This window comes from Mercenaria mercenaria, chromosome 9, assembly GCF_021730395.1.
Source record: "Mercenaria mercenaria strain notata chromosome 9, MADL_Memer_1, whole genome shotgun sequence".
In the NCBI taxonomy this organism is placed as follows: Eukaryota; Metazoa; Mollusca; class Bivalvia; order Venerida; family Veneridae; genus Mercenaria; species Mercenaria mercenaria.
Window position 1 is genome coordinate 16,420,691 of NC_069369.1, and position 17,857 is coordinate 16,438,547.

Genomic DNA, 17,857 nt, shown 5'->3' on the forward strand with positions numbered 1-17,857 from the left:
GCGGACAAATAAGCATCATTTCGACATTTCGCCTCGCCGAAACGAACACACGAAATGGCAGAAATCAACCACCATAGTTACAGCTTCTTTTTGTTGTGGGCCTACTTTGCAAATGCGTGGCTCTGAGTCTGTGTTTTTAGTGCTCCGTGCTTCCGAGAAATCTACCCTTACCTATTATTATCTTTTGTTAAAATTGATTGCAAAAGGTGGTCTCTATCGTGTTCTCAAGAAATTGTGGACGGATGGACGACGGACGGACGGATAGACGAAGGACGGACGGACGAAGGGCGATCATAAAAGCTCAGCCTGTCACTACGTGACAGGTGAGCGTACACCAAACAAACAAACCCTGCACGTGAAAGCAAACGCAAGGGAAATCACTGCGTTAGCCTGTGTAGATCTACTTTCATTTTCATTATTTCTGAGAATAGCCGAAGGGTCGTCTGACGTCATTTTCTGTGAGAGTGTAATCTGATTCTGGAGTGAGTTTTGTTTTGACTTTGTGGATCTTTGGATAGCTTTCCATAACAACATTGATGTGGTTACAGTGGTAAGTTAAAGTTTGAACGCAGCTAGAGTTCGAATAGTAGATTCTATTTGTAGGAATCATGCTTATTTTTAAAAATTAGAAATAGGACTTTTTGGCTGTTTTGGGACAAAATATCAGATCATGCGGAGGCGTAGCGTGACCAATTTAGATGTGACTCGATGGGAGAGTGTTGGAGGAGGAATCCCCTCCTCCGGCGGGGTCTGGGGAGCCTCCTACGTAGAAATTTTAGAGCAAACAGAACAGGCACGTAGGAAGCATTTTCAGATTGGGGGGGGGGGGGGGGGGGGGGGGGGGCACACATTTTGAAAATCAGCCGACCTATAACGGACCCAGATCAAAGAAACGTAAAATAGCCTAACGTTTTTTTTGTTTTTTTTTTTTTTAGTTGTGCGTGCTTAGCCCATTTAAAACAATTAGAATCTACAAAACTGCAGGGCACAGCTAAAATTGACTCGCTGTCAAAAAATTGCAAAGATAATTACCGTAATCGGTCAAATTATTGGGGAGGGGTGGGGCGGTCCCCCCTGCCCCCCCCCCCACTCCCCCCGTTCCTACGGCCCTGAAAAAAGAGGGTGGATCCTGGTGACTTTTCTAACCAATACAGTAACTATGCTTCTTCAGTTTAGAACAAAATATTCACAAATAGCGGCTTGGAGTGTAAAGAAAGGTCTATATAAATTGACGAACCTTGCAAAGCTGGGTCGGGAGAGAGTGGTGGGACCTAGTGGAAGGACTTAGACTGTCTATTTATTCAGAACGAAATTTGTTATTCACAAATTAAGCAACATGAGTTCCTTTTCCAAACTTATTTGTTTTATACAAAACTGGGATTCGCTTTACATTTTATATAGAAATATAATCAATGACGGCCATTTCCGCGAGATTGCACGCGTAACCTGAAACCTAGACCTTATTCACATAAAACATGAAAGAAATGGCCTCGTTCCAAATAGTCTTTCAAAAAGAACATAGAGCTATATTTATAGATATAACTAACTACTTTGAAGTCAAATCCTCACATTGTATAAATTTTCACTGGAGTTTAAAATACTTTAATTAAAAACAAGTCACTATTTTTTCTGTAAAGTGAATTCTAGTTAAAAGTGGTCGAGTCTTTTTTATTGTTCTGTTATAAGATGACGAAAAGATTGATATCGTGACATTTATTTTGATTTTCTTCGATCGGGGTATTATCGGACATGGGGGTATTATCGGACAAACCAATGAACATCGGTCATTTTATAAGATATAATCATAAAATTGCATTATTACACCGGTCACGTGTTTTTGAAGTTTTTGCCGCCCTATTTCTAACGACTGCAGAAACAACATCGATAAAAAGTTACAAAAATGGGGGAAAATCACCTATGCAGAATAAATCTACTTCCAGTTACAGATACTAACATTCCGATATTTTTTTTTTGAATATTTCTTTGAAAACAGATACAATTATGTGCTCAAGTGGTGATTTGGCACCAATGTTTACAGTCTGTTTGATATACGAACAATGCAAGGTACATATGTACTCTGTATGACAGAAACGCTTTGCTCTCCATGGAGGCCCGTCAAGGGGTATTTTCGGGCACGTTTTTTAAATTGGGAGACTACATAGTATGTTATAATACCCCGATTGACGTTAATTACTAAAAGTTACTGTCACCATCTGTTGCATGTTTGTAATATCACAATCGTCCTAGCCACGAACATTTGATTTTCAAAACTTACAATGTCCATCAAATTTATCTCTACATTCTTGAAAACAATCAAGTAAATAATGATGCAGAGACAAAAGACTGGTGACAGATGTTTAAGCTGAAATATAAAATCTAAATTCATGAAACGATAATAAAGGAAATGTGTAGACGTCATTAGAAATAAAATATTTGCTGGTTATGAGTATTTATGACTTATGTGTATCCTGTTTTTAAAGAAATCGAGGTATTACCGTATTTTAATGGTATTGAGATGGAAGATGTGTAACTATTTCTTGCGTAAAATAATTTTTATTGATGTAACTTTCGGCAATAAATTTTGGGCAATGAGTGTCAGGGCATAAGAAGAAGGTGGCTGGTGTTGAAATTTGGTTTCGTTTTACTATCCCCTCTCACGACGGAGTGAAGTAGGGTTGAGTAGGCGCCTTGCAGCATAATGACCCGAAAAGTATATTCATAACCGTATGTTTTCCACGCAGAAATTAATGAATCTTTATAGTTTATGACTGAAGTTGAGAGTTATACTATGGCAAAGGCAACGCGGGTGACAACGCCTAAATGTTAATTTATAAATATGTTCCTTTTGCTCCAGTTGATTCTCTTTCATAATGGTACATAGATAATTTATTTTTGTTTGAGCGTAGCGAATTAAGAAATAATTCTTAGGAATTCATAGTTGTTTTAATACAGGCACAGTTGTTGTTTATCCTTCCAAATTTTACTAGCGATGGACGATTGCCATTAAGAAAATGTATTTAGGTTTAAATATGTATTTACAATAACTAGTGCAAGTAGGGCATTAAAACAAAATTTAGAAATTTTGATAGAAATTTTGATAAAAGAGCAACGGTAGTCAGCCGTCACAAAAAATATATAATAAAGTCTAGGGCCAAGACAACAGCATTCTCATATGCTTTGACATTGTCCCTACCCCCATACCCACTCCTGGGCAGTTTTTATTGCATATATGGATGTTATAGCCTTTTTATGCCCCCGAAGGGAGGCATGTTAGTTTTCAACTGTCCGTCCGTTAGTTCGTTAGTTAGTTCGTTCGTTCGTTCGTCACAACGTTAACTTTTTGCATGAAGGCACTTTACTCGCGAACCACTGCATACAGGACCTTCAAACTTCACATGCTGATAGTGCTTATTGAGTATACCACCCCTACTGACGTTGGGGTCACCAGGTCAAAGGTCAAGGTCACAGGGTCCAATGTTAACTTTTTGCATGAAGGCCTTTTACTCGCGAATCACTGCACCCAGGACCTTCAAACTTCACAAGCTGGTAGTACTTATTACGTACACTACCCCTACTGACTTTGGGGTAACCAGATTTAAGGTCAAGGTCACAGGGGCCAACATTAACTTTTTGCATGAAGGCACTTTACTCGCGAACCACTTCACCCAGGACCTTCAAACTTCACATGCTAATAGTACTTATTGAGTACACCACCCCTACTGACTTTGGGATCACCAGGTCAAAGGTCAAGGTCACAGGGGCCAACGTTAACTTTTTGCATGAAGGCACTTTACTCGCGAACCACTGCACCCGGGACCTTCAAACTTCACATGCTGATAGTACTTATTGAGTACATTACTCCTACTGACTTTGGGATCACCAGGTCAAAGGTCAAGGCCACAGGGGCCAACGTTAACTTTTTGCATGAAGGCTCTTTACTCGCGAACCACTGCACCCAGGACCTTCAAACTTCACATGCTGATAATACTTATTGAGTACACTACCCCTACTGACTTTGGGATCACCAGGTCAAAGGTCAAGGTCACAGGGGCCAACGTTAACTTTTTGCATGAAGGCACTTTACTCGTGAACCACTTCACCCAGGACCTTCAATCTTCACATGCTGATAGTACTTATTGAGTACACCACTCCTACTGACTTTGGGGTCACCAGGTCAAAGGTCAAGGTCACAGGGGCCAACGTTAACTTTTCGCATGAAGGCACTTTACTCGCGAACCACTTCACCCAGGACCTTCAAACTTCAAATGCTGATAATACTTATTGAGTACACCACCCCTATTGACTTTGGGGTCACCAGGTCAAAGGTCAAGGTGCTGCGGGGGCATTTGTCACCATTAGTGACAGCTCTTGTTTATCTTTTATGTTTGGATTTTAAATGTTACTCAGCCGAGTAACTGAGTATACCACAGAAAGTCAATGTGCATGTCACAGGCCTAAAATAAATCACCACGATAAGCCAAATGACTCAAATGAGTAAGACTTAAATCTCATATGTTTTAAATGTTTTTGTAAAGTTGGAAATGAAAAGCTATTTTATAGATAAGAATTTATTCATTCCCGCTGTTATTGAAAAAAATGTTTCAAGTTTATTCCATATCAAGGCTTATTACAAATTGAAAAACAGTGCTTTAGGGTATAGGCTTTAGCGAACTTTAGGGTATAGAGGATAGGTTGATAAATTTTGTATTTAGCCCTGAAGTATTTATAAACTCATATCATTCATTTACTGGCATGCAGACAGACAATCTGGCATACATTTTAAATGTTTGCTTGTTATGGTATTTTTCATTACTGACTTAAATCAGTGTGTAGTATGTAAAAACATCAGTAGGATGAAAAGTATTTGATAGAAATTTAAAAAGCTGAATGTTATTGAAAAGAGACTATACATTATTATTCTGGTTTATAGTAAAACATCTTGGGAAGTTAGTTTAGACGTGGATTTTAAACTAATAATGGAAAAAATGACCAAAGACTAAATACGGGATGAATAAACCCAGTAGCCGTACGAAATGCCCAGATTGAAAAAGTACCAGAAAATATATGTTAAAATTTACAATCTTGTCAGTGGAGAATGAGTCAAATTAAAACAAGCTAAATATTCTTTTATAACAACTATCATTCATGAGCTGACTTAACTTTAAAGTATTCGGATGTCTCGTATAGTAACTGGGAATGTACTGTTTTTCTCAAATGATAAAAGAAAGTATTTCTGATCCTTAAAACCGTTTTTGAAAGTCTCCAATAAATAAATTTTATTTTACAAACAAAATAGTAAATGAAATATATCTATGTATTTGTTCTTTTAATAACCTTTTGATTGAAAAATTAAATGCAAATGTTGAAGAAGTCATCTAAAACAACATTTCACAGGTAGGCTTTTAGGAGAATAAATATACCGGAATCACAGTGAAATCTTCTTAAACTTTATACTTGAGTATGGTGTGTGATTTAAAATTGGTTGATAACGGCCCAAATTCGGCCGAAAATATGGACTGAGCTCTAAATTCCGTCAAGTAATTATGGAGAAGAAAATGATCGAAGGATATGTATTGAATCTCAGCATGTTAATTTTCGCTGAAGGCAATACTGTCGTACGAAAGGATAGACAAACGGACAGACAGACAGACCGCACATTATCCCAATAACTCAACCTGTGTTTTGGGGGGCCTAAATGAGATAAAAGAATTCGGTGCCTCAAATATGTCTACCCATTCAAAGCCGCCTGTGTATACTGATGACTTACGTTGCAGCTGCTTGTAAACGGATACAACATACTGACTTTTTTTTAAAGAATAGTTCATTCAGTGGCGGACGCTAACAATGTGGCAGAAACGAGCGACCTTAGAGACAATTATTTATATATTTAAAAACAGAAGTTCAAGGGTTACTGCCGTTATTGAATTATTCCTTTATTCAGTATTGTGTTTAAACTTCGAGTTGTTTTCAGGTGATAAGCTATGTATATATTACATACAGTATTAACAGCTGTGTTACACAAGATAGATAGATATATTTCTTTACATACATTTTACAATGTTAAGAGAGAGTAAACAGCACTTAAAACAGGTACAGATTAATTAATTTCATTTATACCTGAAGTTTTACAATGGGATCTTCCAACTTCCAATTTGGACAAGTCTATTTCTTTAAATAGGGGTGTTTTGCAGGATTCTGTTTCGAAAAGCTTTATATTTAAATCCTGTTCTTGTCGTCTACTTTGGAGGCATACTACAAAACATGGAGTGGAGTCATGGAGTGGAGTCAAAATTGGAGGGGAGTCATGGAATGGAGCCAAATTTGGAGTGGAGTGGAGTCAAAATTGGAGAGGAGTCGTGGAGTGGAGTCTAAATTGGAGTGGAGTCAAATTTGGAGTGGAGTCGTGGAGTGGAGTCAAATTTGTTTTATCTATAATATTTATTTATTTATATTTTTTAACAACCTTTCAGTCCCATTCTAATTACCAAATCAGTTTACAAGTTTAATTATTTTATTAGATGAATTATTTCAACAGCATTTAACTTAAAACAAACAAGAGGAATTTATGCAAGTCAGACAAAAAATAGATATTTAAACTTGTTACATAAATATTTTAACATTTATCTAACTGATTTTGTGATTATGCATATTATTATTAATAATATTTATAATATAATTCTCTTCAAATAGTGGCATTGACCTTGATTCCAATAGCCCCCAGTGGTCTCAAATGCATTTCACAAAAATGTTATGTACATGTATTATGTAAAGTTTCACCTAAAAGTCTGTTACTTTTAATTAACAAGAAAAAAAAAACAAGACAAGAGGGCCAAGACGGCCTGTGTAACACACCATAACAGTGTTAACATGTTTTACTTAGTGATTATATGGAGACAAATATTCTGACCAATTTTCATTAAGATTGGGCCAAAAAACTTGGTATCTTGAGAGTAAACAAGCAGTTTCTTTGATTTGACCTAGTGATCTAGTTTTTGACCCAACATGACCCAGATTTAAACTTGTCCAAGACTTTATGATAACAAACATTCTGACCAAAATTTATGAAGATAGAATAAAAAATGTGCCCCCTAGGGTGTAAACAAGCTTAATTCTTTGATTTGACTGGGTGACTTAGTTTTTGACCCCATATGACCCAGTTTCGAACTTGGCCTAGGAACCATCAAGATAAACATTCAACTCCAAATTTGACTCCATTCCAAAATTTTACTGCACTCCAAATTTGACTCCACGCTACGACTCTACTCCAGGTTTGACTCCACTCCATTCCTAATTTGACTTCACTCCACTCCATATTTGACTCCACTCCACGGCTCCACTCCATGACTCCACTCCACGACTCCACTCGATGTTTTGTAGTCCGCCTACTTTGGAGTGTAGATGCTTGAAAAATGAATATATATTTAATGAACATTAGGCACGAATGGGTTTTAAAAAGATGGGTTTTTATTTAATAGAGGATATAACATGAGTGCTTTTTTCATTAATTAAAATGATAAAATGCGAGGTTCTGTCACTGTCAGTTTGTAATTAGATACTTGTTAATTCTTTTTTCATGCAAACCATGTATAATTTCCATCATGGAAACACAAAAGAATACAGTTTCTTCAAAACCCTGATCTCGTAAGGATACTTGAAGATGACTGGCTTTATTTCACGTCATACAAAATTAAGGTTTCGATGGATATTTGACGTTTTGAAATTCGAACATCGCTTAATCGTAGAAAGGAAGAGTTGTTTTACATGAAAATTGAACAGCTTATAACATAGGGAACTTATTTTAGAAAAACGACCTTTTTTAGCTCACCTGAGCACAATTTGCTCAAGTCGAGCTTTTGTGACCGCCCTGTGTCCGTCGTCCGTCGTCAGTCGTCCGTCGTCAATAATTTGACTGTTAACACTCTAGGGGTCACAATTTTGGCCCAATCCTAATGAAACCTGGTCAAAATGTTACCCTCAAAAAATCTTGGACGAGTTTGATATTGAGTCATCTGGGCGTCAAAAACTAGGTCACCAGGTCAAAATCAAAGGAAAAGCTAGTTAACACTTTAGAGGCTACATTTATGACCATATCTTAATGAAACTTGGTCAGAATTTTAATCTTGATGATCTGATCTTTAGGTTGATAGGTCAGATAAGCGATACAGGGGCTTCAGGACCCTTTTGTGTTTATGTATGTTCGAATTCCAGAAAAGGAACCACATTAAGGGGCCACACATATTTTTTGATTTGGTGACGTTCAAATGTCAAAACATCAAATACTTAACAGCGCAAAGCAAAAGTTAAAGTTTATGTCTATTTAAAACCTCGTGAACAACCGTTTTGTTTCAAATTCCCGACTTGCCTATGAAGTCTGCCGGTGAGAGAGTGTTGAGTTTTAAATGTGTATTACTTCATCCATCACCTTTATTATCCCAACTTATTGAAAACTAGTTTAAGGACTATACGATTGCGCTCTTCCGTCCGTCCGTCTGTCCGTCAATCCGTAATTCCACCCGTCCGCTATTTCGTGTCCGGTCCATAACTCTGTCATTCATCAAGGGATTTTTGTCGAGCCCGCTTGCGGAAGCGAAGACATAGTTGTCCAAATGGCTGTTCGGTGTATGTGTGTGCGTACGTCCGTGCGTGCGTTCGGGCGTCCGTCCGGATTTGTTTGTCCGGACCATAACTTTGACATGCATGGAGCAATCTCGTTTATATTTGGCATGAATGTTAACCTCAGTGAGACGGAGTCTCATGCGCAAACCGCATATTCCTATCTCAAAGGTCAAGGTCACACTTGAGGTCAAAGGTTAAATTCAATAATGACTTTGTCCGGAGCATTTCTTCTTCATGCATGGAGGGATTTTGATGTAACTTGGCACAAATGTTTACAACCATGTGACGGAGTGTCATGCGTAAGAACCAGGATCCTAGGTCTAAGGTCAAGGTCACACTTAGAGGTCAAAGGTCAGATACAAGAATGACTTTGTCCGGAGCATTTCTTTTTCATGCATGGAGGGATTTTGATGTATCTTGGCACAATTGTTCACCATCATGAGACGGCGTGTCACGTGCAAGAACCTAGAATTACTTCCCTTTGTTGTTACTATAAATAGCTTATATTGTAACTTTTTTATTACTGGTCGTAGGGAATTTCTGTAGTACAATATGCACGTTACATCCAATTTTGAGGTGTAATATTACCTATCCTTACTAGTAAGGATTTTTTAAAGATTTACTTCCCTTTGTTATTACTATAAATAACTTATATTGTAACTTTTTGCAATCATTTTTATTTATTTGGCATAAATGTTTGCCTCATTGAGACAGGGTGTCATGTGCAACTCCTGGTCTTTTTGACAGCTGGTGAGCTTGACATGTTGCCCGTGGGCATCTAGTAATATTACTTGGCAAAAAGTGGTCCCCATAATATAATGTGTCGTGCACAACTTTCAGACTCCAAGCTTAAAGGGCAATGTCCCACTTGGCAGTCAAATGTTAACATGGCATGAACAGGGTTTGTTTCGTGTCCGGTCCAGAACTCTGTCATCCATCAAGGGATTACAATATTACCTGGCATAAATGTTTCCCCATAATCAGACAAGTGTCATGCGAAACACCCAGACCACTTGCTCAAAGGTCAAGGTCACACTTGTAGACCAAAGGTCAATAGAGGTTTTTCCTGTCCGGTCCATAACTTTGTCATGCAAAAAAGATTTAAAAAATAGTTGGCACAAAATATTCCCCCTGTATGAGACGACGTGTCATGCGCAAAACCCAGACCCTTAGATCAAAGGTCAAGGTCACACTTGGAGGTCTTTATTCTTGTCCGTTGTGTAACTCAACAACCCTTAAAGGGAACTATATATTACTTGGCACAAATATACCAATCATGTGCACCACTCAAACCCCTTGCTTGAATGTCAAGGTCACACTTTGAGTTTATATGTCAATAAGTGTGTTTTTCCTGTATGGTCAGTAACCCTGCCAGCCATTAAGGGATTTTAATATTACTTGGCACAAATGGTTTTCATAATGAGATAACGTGTCTTACGCAATATCCTTATTCCTAACTTAAATGTCAAGGTTACAGTCCGAAGTCAAATGTCAATAGTTTTTTTTTCCTTTCTGGCCCATAACTCTGTCATCCATTAAGGGATTTTATTATTACCTTACTCAAATCAGGGCTCCTGATAGTTGTTTTTTTTTGGCCAATGAGTATTAACTCATCATATTTTTTATGAAAGAGTAAACTTGTAAAATCTGAAATTGACTGGGAGTAATTTTACTCCTGAAAATTTATAATGAATGTAAAAACAACAACAACAACCAGAAATGAGTTTTATAACATATTAATTGGGTACATAACACCCATGAATTTGTTTGCAGTTCAGTTTCCATTCAGTATTCATGTTTTCGCTTCTTTTTTCTGCCTTGGCTTGCTTTGGCTCCATTCCCCAAAGAATATGAAAGTTTAATATTCAATATAGATCTACAATTAGTTATATTTTTTCGGATCATTTTTGTTGGTTTAAAGATTTCATAGTGTTTGTTCGCTTTTCCATTCTTAGAAAAAGACATTTTTGTTGTTTACTCCGCAGTGGAAGTTGATATTTTAAATCGACGCTGCTTTAAAATACACTACCGTACTGTCAACATTATTCCTCAACTATTTGATTCACGGACGCAGTGAGTGTACAATAAAGTTTAACCTAGGTCTATCAAGTACCATTCAATGCGTGTGTACGTTCAATGTGGGAGAATGCCTACCGTGCCCTGTTCCATAAAGCATCCAGATGAATCAGATTTTGTTAACGCTAGAAAGATGTAATTGTGTGCGTTTTTGTAATTTCATATACGTTTTTATAATCTTAAAAAATATCAGACATGCGTATATGCATTATTTCAAAGCGTAATTTACGCTAATACGCATCTTATCTGGAGCCCTGTCAAATGTTTCTCATAATGAGATAATACGTCATATGCAATACTCAGACGACCCCTAGCTCAAAGGTCAAGGTCACACCCGAAGGTCAAAACTCATTGATCTTTCCTGTCCAGTTTGTAAAATATTTTTATACAAGCTCATGTGTCTTATGGACCCAATTAAAATATTTGTTGGTGTATTTTCTCCAGAATCTTTCCCATTTAATGGGATGATTTCTTACATTTTAGCTCGGCTATATGAAGTATATGGAGAGCTAGATCCTACTCACTGCGGCGTCGGCGTCTTTCTGCGTCCCCAGCTTGGTTAAAGCTTTTTCACACTTTTCTTTTTTCTCCTTATCTCTGTAATTACTTGATGGATGTGCTTTTAACTTAAAGTTATTCTTTTTCATCACCCACATCATATGGCACAAGGGTCATAACTATAACACCAATATTTAATGGACTATCCCCCCTTTTACTTAGAATTTCGGGTTAAAAGTTTTGATGCACTTTCACTATATCTCAGTTATTATTAAATGGATTTGATAGAGATTTGTAAGCTCACCCGAGTACGAAGTATGAGCTATTGTGATCGCTCCCAGTCCGGCGTCCGTCCTTTCGTCCGCACTTTCCTTTAAACAACATATAAACCCAAACCACAGGGCCAATTTTGATGAAACTTCACAGAGATGTTCCTTGGATGGTCTTCTTTAAAAATCTTTCAAAGCATTGAATTTCATACAGAACTCTGGTTGTCATGGCAACCGAAAGAAAAAAACTTTTAAATATTTGGTATGTGGCATCATCTAGACTAAGTGGTTTACCAAGATTAAACAAATTATCCCCCTGGGGTCACATGGTTTATATAGACTTACGTAGGAAAATTTTGAAAATTTCGTTGTCCAAAACTGCACGGACTAGGGCTTTGATATTTTGTATGTAGCATTATCAAGAGGTCTTCTACCAAAAGTGTTCAAATTACCTCCCTGGGGTCAAAAATGGCTCGCCCTGGGGTCACATGGTTGATATAGACTTACATAGGGAAAGTCTTTGAAAATCTTCTTGTCCAAATCCGCTGAGCCTAGGGCTTTGATATTTGGTATGTAGCATTATCTATAGGTTGTCTACCAAGATTGTTCAAATTATCATCCTAGGGTTAAATATTGCCCACCCTGGGGGTCACATTGTTTATATAGACATATATAGGGAAAAACTTTGAAAATCCTCTTGTCCAAATCGCTTTGATATTTGGTATGTAGCATCATCTAGTAGGCCTCTACCAAAATTGTTCAAATTTTTCCCCTAGTGTCAAATATAGTCCCGCCCTGAGGGTCACATGGTTTATATAGCCTTATATAGGGAAATACTTTGAAAATCTTCTTGTGCAAAACCACATGGCCTAGAGCTCTGATATTTGGTATGTAGCATTGTGTAGTACTCCTTACCAAGATTGCTCAAATTATCCTGGGTGGATCGGTTGCGGGTGGGGGTGGGGGACTTATGGTTTATATAGACTTGTATAGGGAAAAACCTTTAAAAAAATCCTTGTCGCAGACCATAAGGCCCAGAGCTTAGATATTTAATATGTGACATGCTCTAATGGTTTTCTACCAAGATTGTTCATATCATGATCCTGGGGTCAATATATGCCACGACCAAGGGGTCCCTTGTTTTACATTGACCTATATAGGACAAATTAAAAAAGTTTGCAAAGTTGTGAACCACCACCCGGTCATCCCCACCGACCTGGTCACACACCCTCCCCTTCCCAACCCCACAATTTCTTTTTAAAACCTTAAACCTTCCATGAATATTTATCAACATGCAAAGTTGTATCCTCCCCCACCTCGCTCCTCCACCCAATCTCCCCACCACCCTAATCATGCACCCCCTCCCCCTCAACATTTGTTTTCATTTCTCTAGATAATACACTACAAAATGCAACACCTCTGTTTACCTGCTTTTAATCACCTAAAACTAGTCTCAGAAATGGATTTCACTTACCATGTGTATGAAGTGAATAAATACTTATTATATAACTAGTACATGTAGTACATAAGTGTTTATTTACTGTACCTTGTGTTAGATAAATAATTTCTATTTTCTGACTGTTCTGTTTCCATAATAACTAAGTTCTATTTTCTGACTGTTCTGTTTCCATAATAACTATGTTTCCATTTTCCCCACTAAATTTGGAGTATTCTGTTGCAAAGTGCCACAAACCTATCAATAAATTTGATGCCATGTCCCTAATTGCTTTTTATCTGGACTTTCTTGATTATTCAGTGACTGAAACAGACCCAGATTTCCATTTCATGTCTTGGCACTGTGTTTCGCAGTCCCATTGTTACATTCATCTAGATCATATCGTATTTTATTAAATAATTTTTCAAACGAAACAACATATCAAACGTGCTTGACTGGAATGATAACATTGATAGGAGATCTATGTCTACTTCCTATAGAACAATGTCATATAGAAGAAATCCCACAAAAACTTTCCAAGTACCTGTTAAGAAAAGGAAAACTAGTGATTTCGAAGAAAATATTTACAACAAGAGGGTCAAGATGGCCCTAGGCCGCCTACCTGACTAACACACCATAACGGCGTGAACATGTTTGACCTAGTGACCCAGTTTTTGACACCATATGACCCTGTTTCAAACTTATCCGAGTTTGTAAGAAGATAAACATTTTGACCAAGTTTCATGAAGATTAGACCAAAAATGTGGCCTCTAGAATATAAACAAGATTTTTCTTCGATTTTGCCTATCGACATTGCTTTTGCCCCAACCTGTCCCAATTTGTAACCCGTCCGAGTTTTTATGGAGATAAATAATCTGACCAGTTTTTATTAAGATTGGACATAAAATGTGGCTTTTTGAGTGTAAACAAGCATTTTCCTTGATTTGACCGAGTGACCTAGGTTTTGAACCCACATGAACCAGATTAAAACTCATCCAAAATTCCATAAAGACAAACATTCCGACAAAGTTTCGTGAAAATTTGAGTAAAAAGGCCTCTAGAGTGTAAACAAGCTATTCATTTGAGTTAACATAGTGACCTAGTTTTTGACCCAACATGACCCAGATTCGAAATTTTTCAAGACTTTGTGATCACAAACATTCTGACTAAGTTGTATGAGGATTGAATAAAAATGTGGCCCCTTGTGTGTAAACAAGCTTTTTCTTTGATTTGACCTAGTGACCTAGTTTTTGACCCCTCGTGACCTAGTAGAACCCATTTGAGATTTCATAGACAAACATTCTGACCAAGTTTCATGCACATCAGATGAAAAATGCAGCCCCTATTGTACACACCAACTTTTTCTTTGATTTGACAGTGACCTATTTAGTGACCCCAGATGACCTATATTCAAATTTGATCAAGACAAACAGCCTGTACTAATTCCATGAATATCCAGTGAAAAATGCTTTATTGTATATAAAAGATATTTCTTTGATTTGACCAGGTGACCTATTTTTTTTACCCTAGATGACACGTATTCGAATTTGAACTAGATTTCTTCAAGAAAATAAATCAATCTATCCAAATTTCACAAATATCCAGTAAAAAATTCAGCCCCTATAGCATGCCCAACGTTTTTCTTTTATTTGACTGGGTGACCTAGTTTTTGGCCCCAGATGACCCATATTCGAACTTATTTTAGATTCTATCAAGACAAACATTATGATTAAGTTTCATGAAGATGCAATGAAAAATTCAGCCCCTATTGCATACAGAAGGTCTTTCTTTGATCTGGCGGGGTGACTTATTTTTGTACCTCAGATGATCCATATTCAAACTTTACTTAGATTTTATCAGGACAAACATTCTGATCAAATTATATGAAGATCCGGTGTAAAATGCAGCCCCTATTGCATACACAAGGTTTTTCATTGATTTTTAATCGGGTGACCTAGTTTTTGGCACACATGACCCAGATTCTAACTTGACCTAGGGGTCATCAAGACAAACATTCTGACTAGTTCCCATGAGTTTCAAATTTAAAATGTGATCTCTAGAGTGTTCACAAGATTGTCCTTTGAACTGGCCTAGTAACCTAGTTTTTAACTGCACATGACCCAGATTCAAGCTTGACCTAAAGATTACCAAGATAAATATTCTGACCAAGTTTCATGAAGATAAATTATAAATGTGGCCTCTAAAGTGTTAACAAGATTTTCCTTTGATTTGACCGGTTGACCTAATTTTTGACCCCCGGATGACCCAGATTCAAACTTGACCTTATCAAGACAAACATTCTGACCAATTCTCATGAATTTCAAACTTAAACTGTGAACTCTAGGGTGATAACAAGATTTACCTTTGATATGGCTTACTGACCTAGAACAAACATTCTCACCAAGTTTCATAAAGTTTGGGTTAAAACTGTGGCTCTAGAGGCAATTGTTGACGCACGACGAACGGCGGACGACGGACACCGGACGTGACCGGTCACAATAGCTCACCTTGAGCGCTTCGTTCTCAGATGAGTTGATAATTGAATTATAAACTTTTACAACTGAAAACAGCAAGTAAGTTGCATACTCTTCTATGTTTTGAAAGATGGTCTTCTTTAAGCGCCTGCATCAGAGTAACAAAATGCAACCTCTCCCGTTATTTTCTGTCTGCCTCGGTAGGAAATGTTGGGGGTTTAAGTTGTGGGAGACATATGTGTAAAATACTAGTAAATAGCACAAATACAACAAGATCTAGTCAATTTCTAACTGTGTGATGCAGTTCATTTGGGTGAAGCTGATTTTGTATCAATTGTATGAGAAGGTAACTATCCGGGAGTTGCCTTTGATTCAGTGCTAAATAAAAGAATGTTATGGCTACATTGCATATATAAATGAGCTAATTTTATATTTAAAGGCTTAACATGGAACTGACCTGAGACTTCAAAGAGTTGGGGCAATGGCTGCTTTCAACCATCAGAATTTTTCTTCTTCTTTCAACTTTCAAGACTTTTCTTCCCGCCTGAACGAACCTGATGCTATAATTGTTGAGATAGCCAGTGAGGTGACTTCGAGTCAAGGTAAGGAAATATAAATGGATAAACTAGAAATAAAGCCAATATGCATGTGCATGCAGGTTAAGGTATTAGACCCGTAATAGAGTACCTCCTTTTTGAAGAGTATTTAATTCCTACCATAAACCTACTTTGACTGCAATTTTCAGGGGGGCGTAAGTTCAAGTCTCACTGGGACCAATTTTTTTTCACTTATTTTCCTTATTTCTAGTAAGTTTTTAATTCTTTCAAGACTTATTATTGATTTATTGTAGAAAAGTGGAATATTTTCGTTTTGATAAGTGATTTCTTGCTGTTCAAAGGGAATTTACCTCTGAAACAGAAGGGGTAGAGTTAGACATCTTTAAAAATACAGAGTTACATGCGGTAAAAGTTCTCCTTTGTGCCTTCACTCTTTAGACTACATATTGTGGAAGAAATGTAGGTAGGTTTTACTTCTGCCCCAAAGTTATTTTTGAATGAAGTGAGCAAAATTCAAAACAGACCCGCAGGATTCGACCTTAATTTTTCAATGTTGGAGTTAGAATCCTGTCTCATTAAATCCGTTTACTTGAGTTACCCTAGAAAAAATGATATTGACAAGTTTTATCTTGTGTTTTATAATTTGTTTACCAATAGTTTGATGTTTCTTTTATCAAAATTAATGGTAAAATGAATTCTCTGCAAACGTTTTGGATAGTGCCCATCACTTTGAAATTTGTCTCTACTTGAGCTTGAGGAAATATCATAAATTGTACAAAGTTCATAAAAAACGGCACGGTAAAAGTTGTTTAAAAATTGCAACACAGTGCGAAACACGGTCAACTTTAAGAATATACCAAGCAAATGCCATTTTTAGCTCATCTGATTTTTTGAAGAAAAAAAATGAGTTATTGTCATCACTTGATCGGCGTCGGCGTCGGCGTTGCCTGGTTAAGTTTTATGTTAAGGTCAACTTTCCTCCTAAACTATCAAAGGTATTGCTTTGAAACTTGGAACACTTGTTTACCATCAATAGCTGACCCTGTTCAGCAAGAAACATAGCTCTGTCTTGCTTTTTGCAAGAATTATTGCCCCTTTTGGACTTAGAAAATCAGGTTTCTTGGTTAAGTTTTATGTTTAGGTCAGCTTTTCTCATAAACTATCAAAGCTATTGCTTTAAAACTTGCAACTCTTGTTCACCATCATAAGCTGACCCTGTACAGCAAGAAACTTAACTCCATCCTGCTTTTTGCAACAATTATGGCCCCTTTTGGACTTAGAAAATATCAGATTTATTGGTTAAGTTTTATGTTTAGGTCAGCTTTTCTCCTAAACTATTCAAGCTATTGCTTTGAAACTTGCAACAGTTGTTCACCATCATAAGCTGACTCTGTACATCAAGAAACATAACTCCATCCTGCTTTTTGCAAGAATTATGGCCCTTTTTGGACTTAGAAAATCATCGGTAGGACAATTTTTCTATTACACAAAAAAAAATCAGATGAGCGTCAGCACCCGCAAGGCGGTGCTCTTGTTTTAAACATTACTATTACTATTTAATACCTTAAATACTGCATAGGAAGTAAACACTTAAATTGAATTTCATATGTAATTATATCTGGCAAGTGCTTGCAAATAGTAAGATAAAATCGATGTTATTCTATAAGTTATTGGTGTAATAAACCAATTTGATTAAAAATAAAAAGAACAAAACAACAACAACAACATAAATAACACAAAACAGTCTGAAACCTTTCTGTCAGTAAATTACTGTGTGATAGGTTTTAAAAAATATGTACAGTTCATTATTGTTTTACATATGCATTAATTCCGAAAGTCTTTTTCCACCCTTTTAAGCTCACCTGAGCCAAAGACTCCTGGTGAGCTTTTGTGACCGCTCAATGTCCGTCGTGCGTCATGCGTCGTGCGTTC

At 37.0% G+C, this 17,857-nt stretch overlaps 1 protein-coding gene across 1 annotated transcript in view; it reads left to right on the plus strand.

Annotated features, from left to right (window-relative positions):
- The first annotated feature begins 469 nt into the window (after window positions 1-469).
- Window positions 470-17,857, plus strand: part of LOC123546576 (uncharacterized) — a 47,487-nt gene continuing 30,099 nt past the window's right edge. The window contains exons 1-2 of the mRNA XM_045332985.2: window positions 470-550; window positions 15,808-15,970. Coding sequence (XP_045188920.2) covers window positions 15,850-15,970 — 121 coding nt within the window. The 5' untranslated portion in view covers window positions 470-550; window positions 15,808-15,849. The remainder of the gene's footprint in view (window positions 551-15,807; window positions 15,971-17,857) is intronic.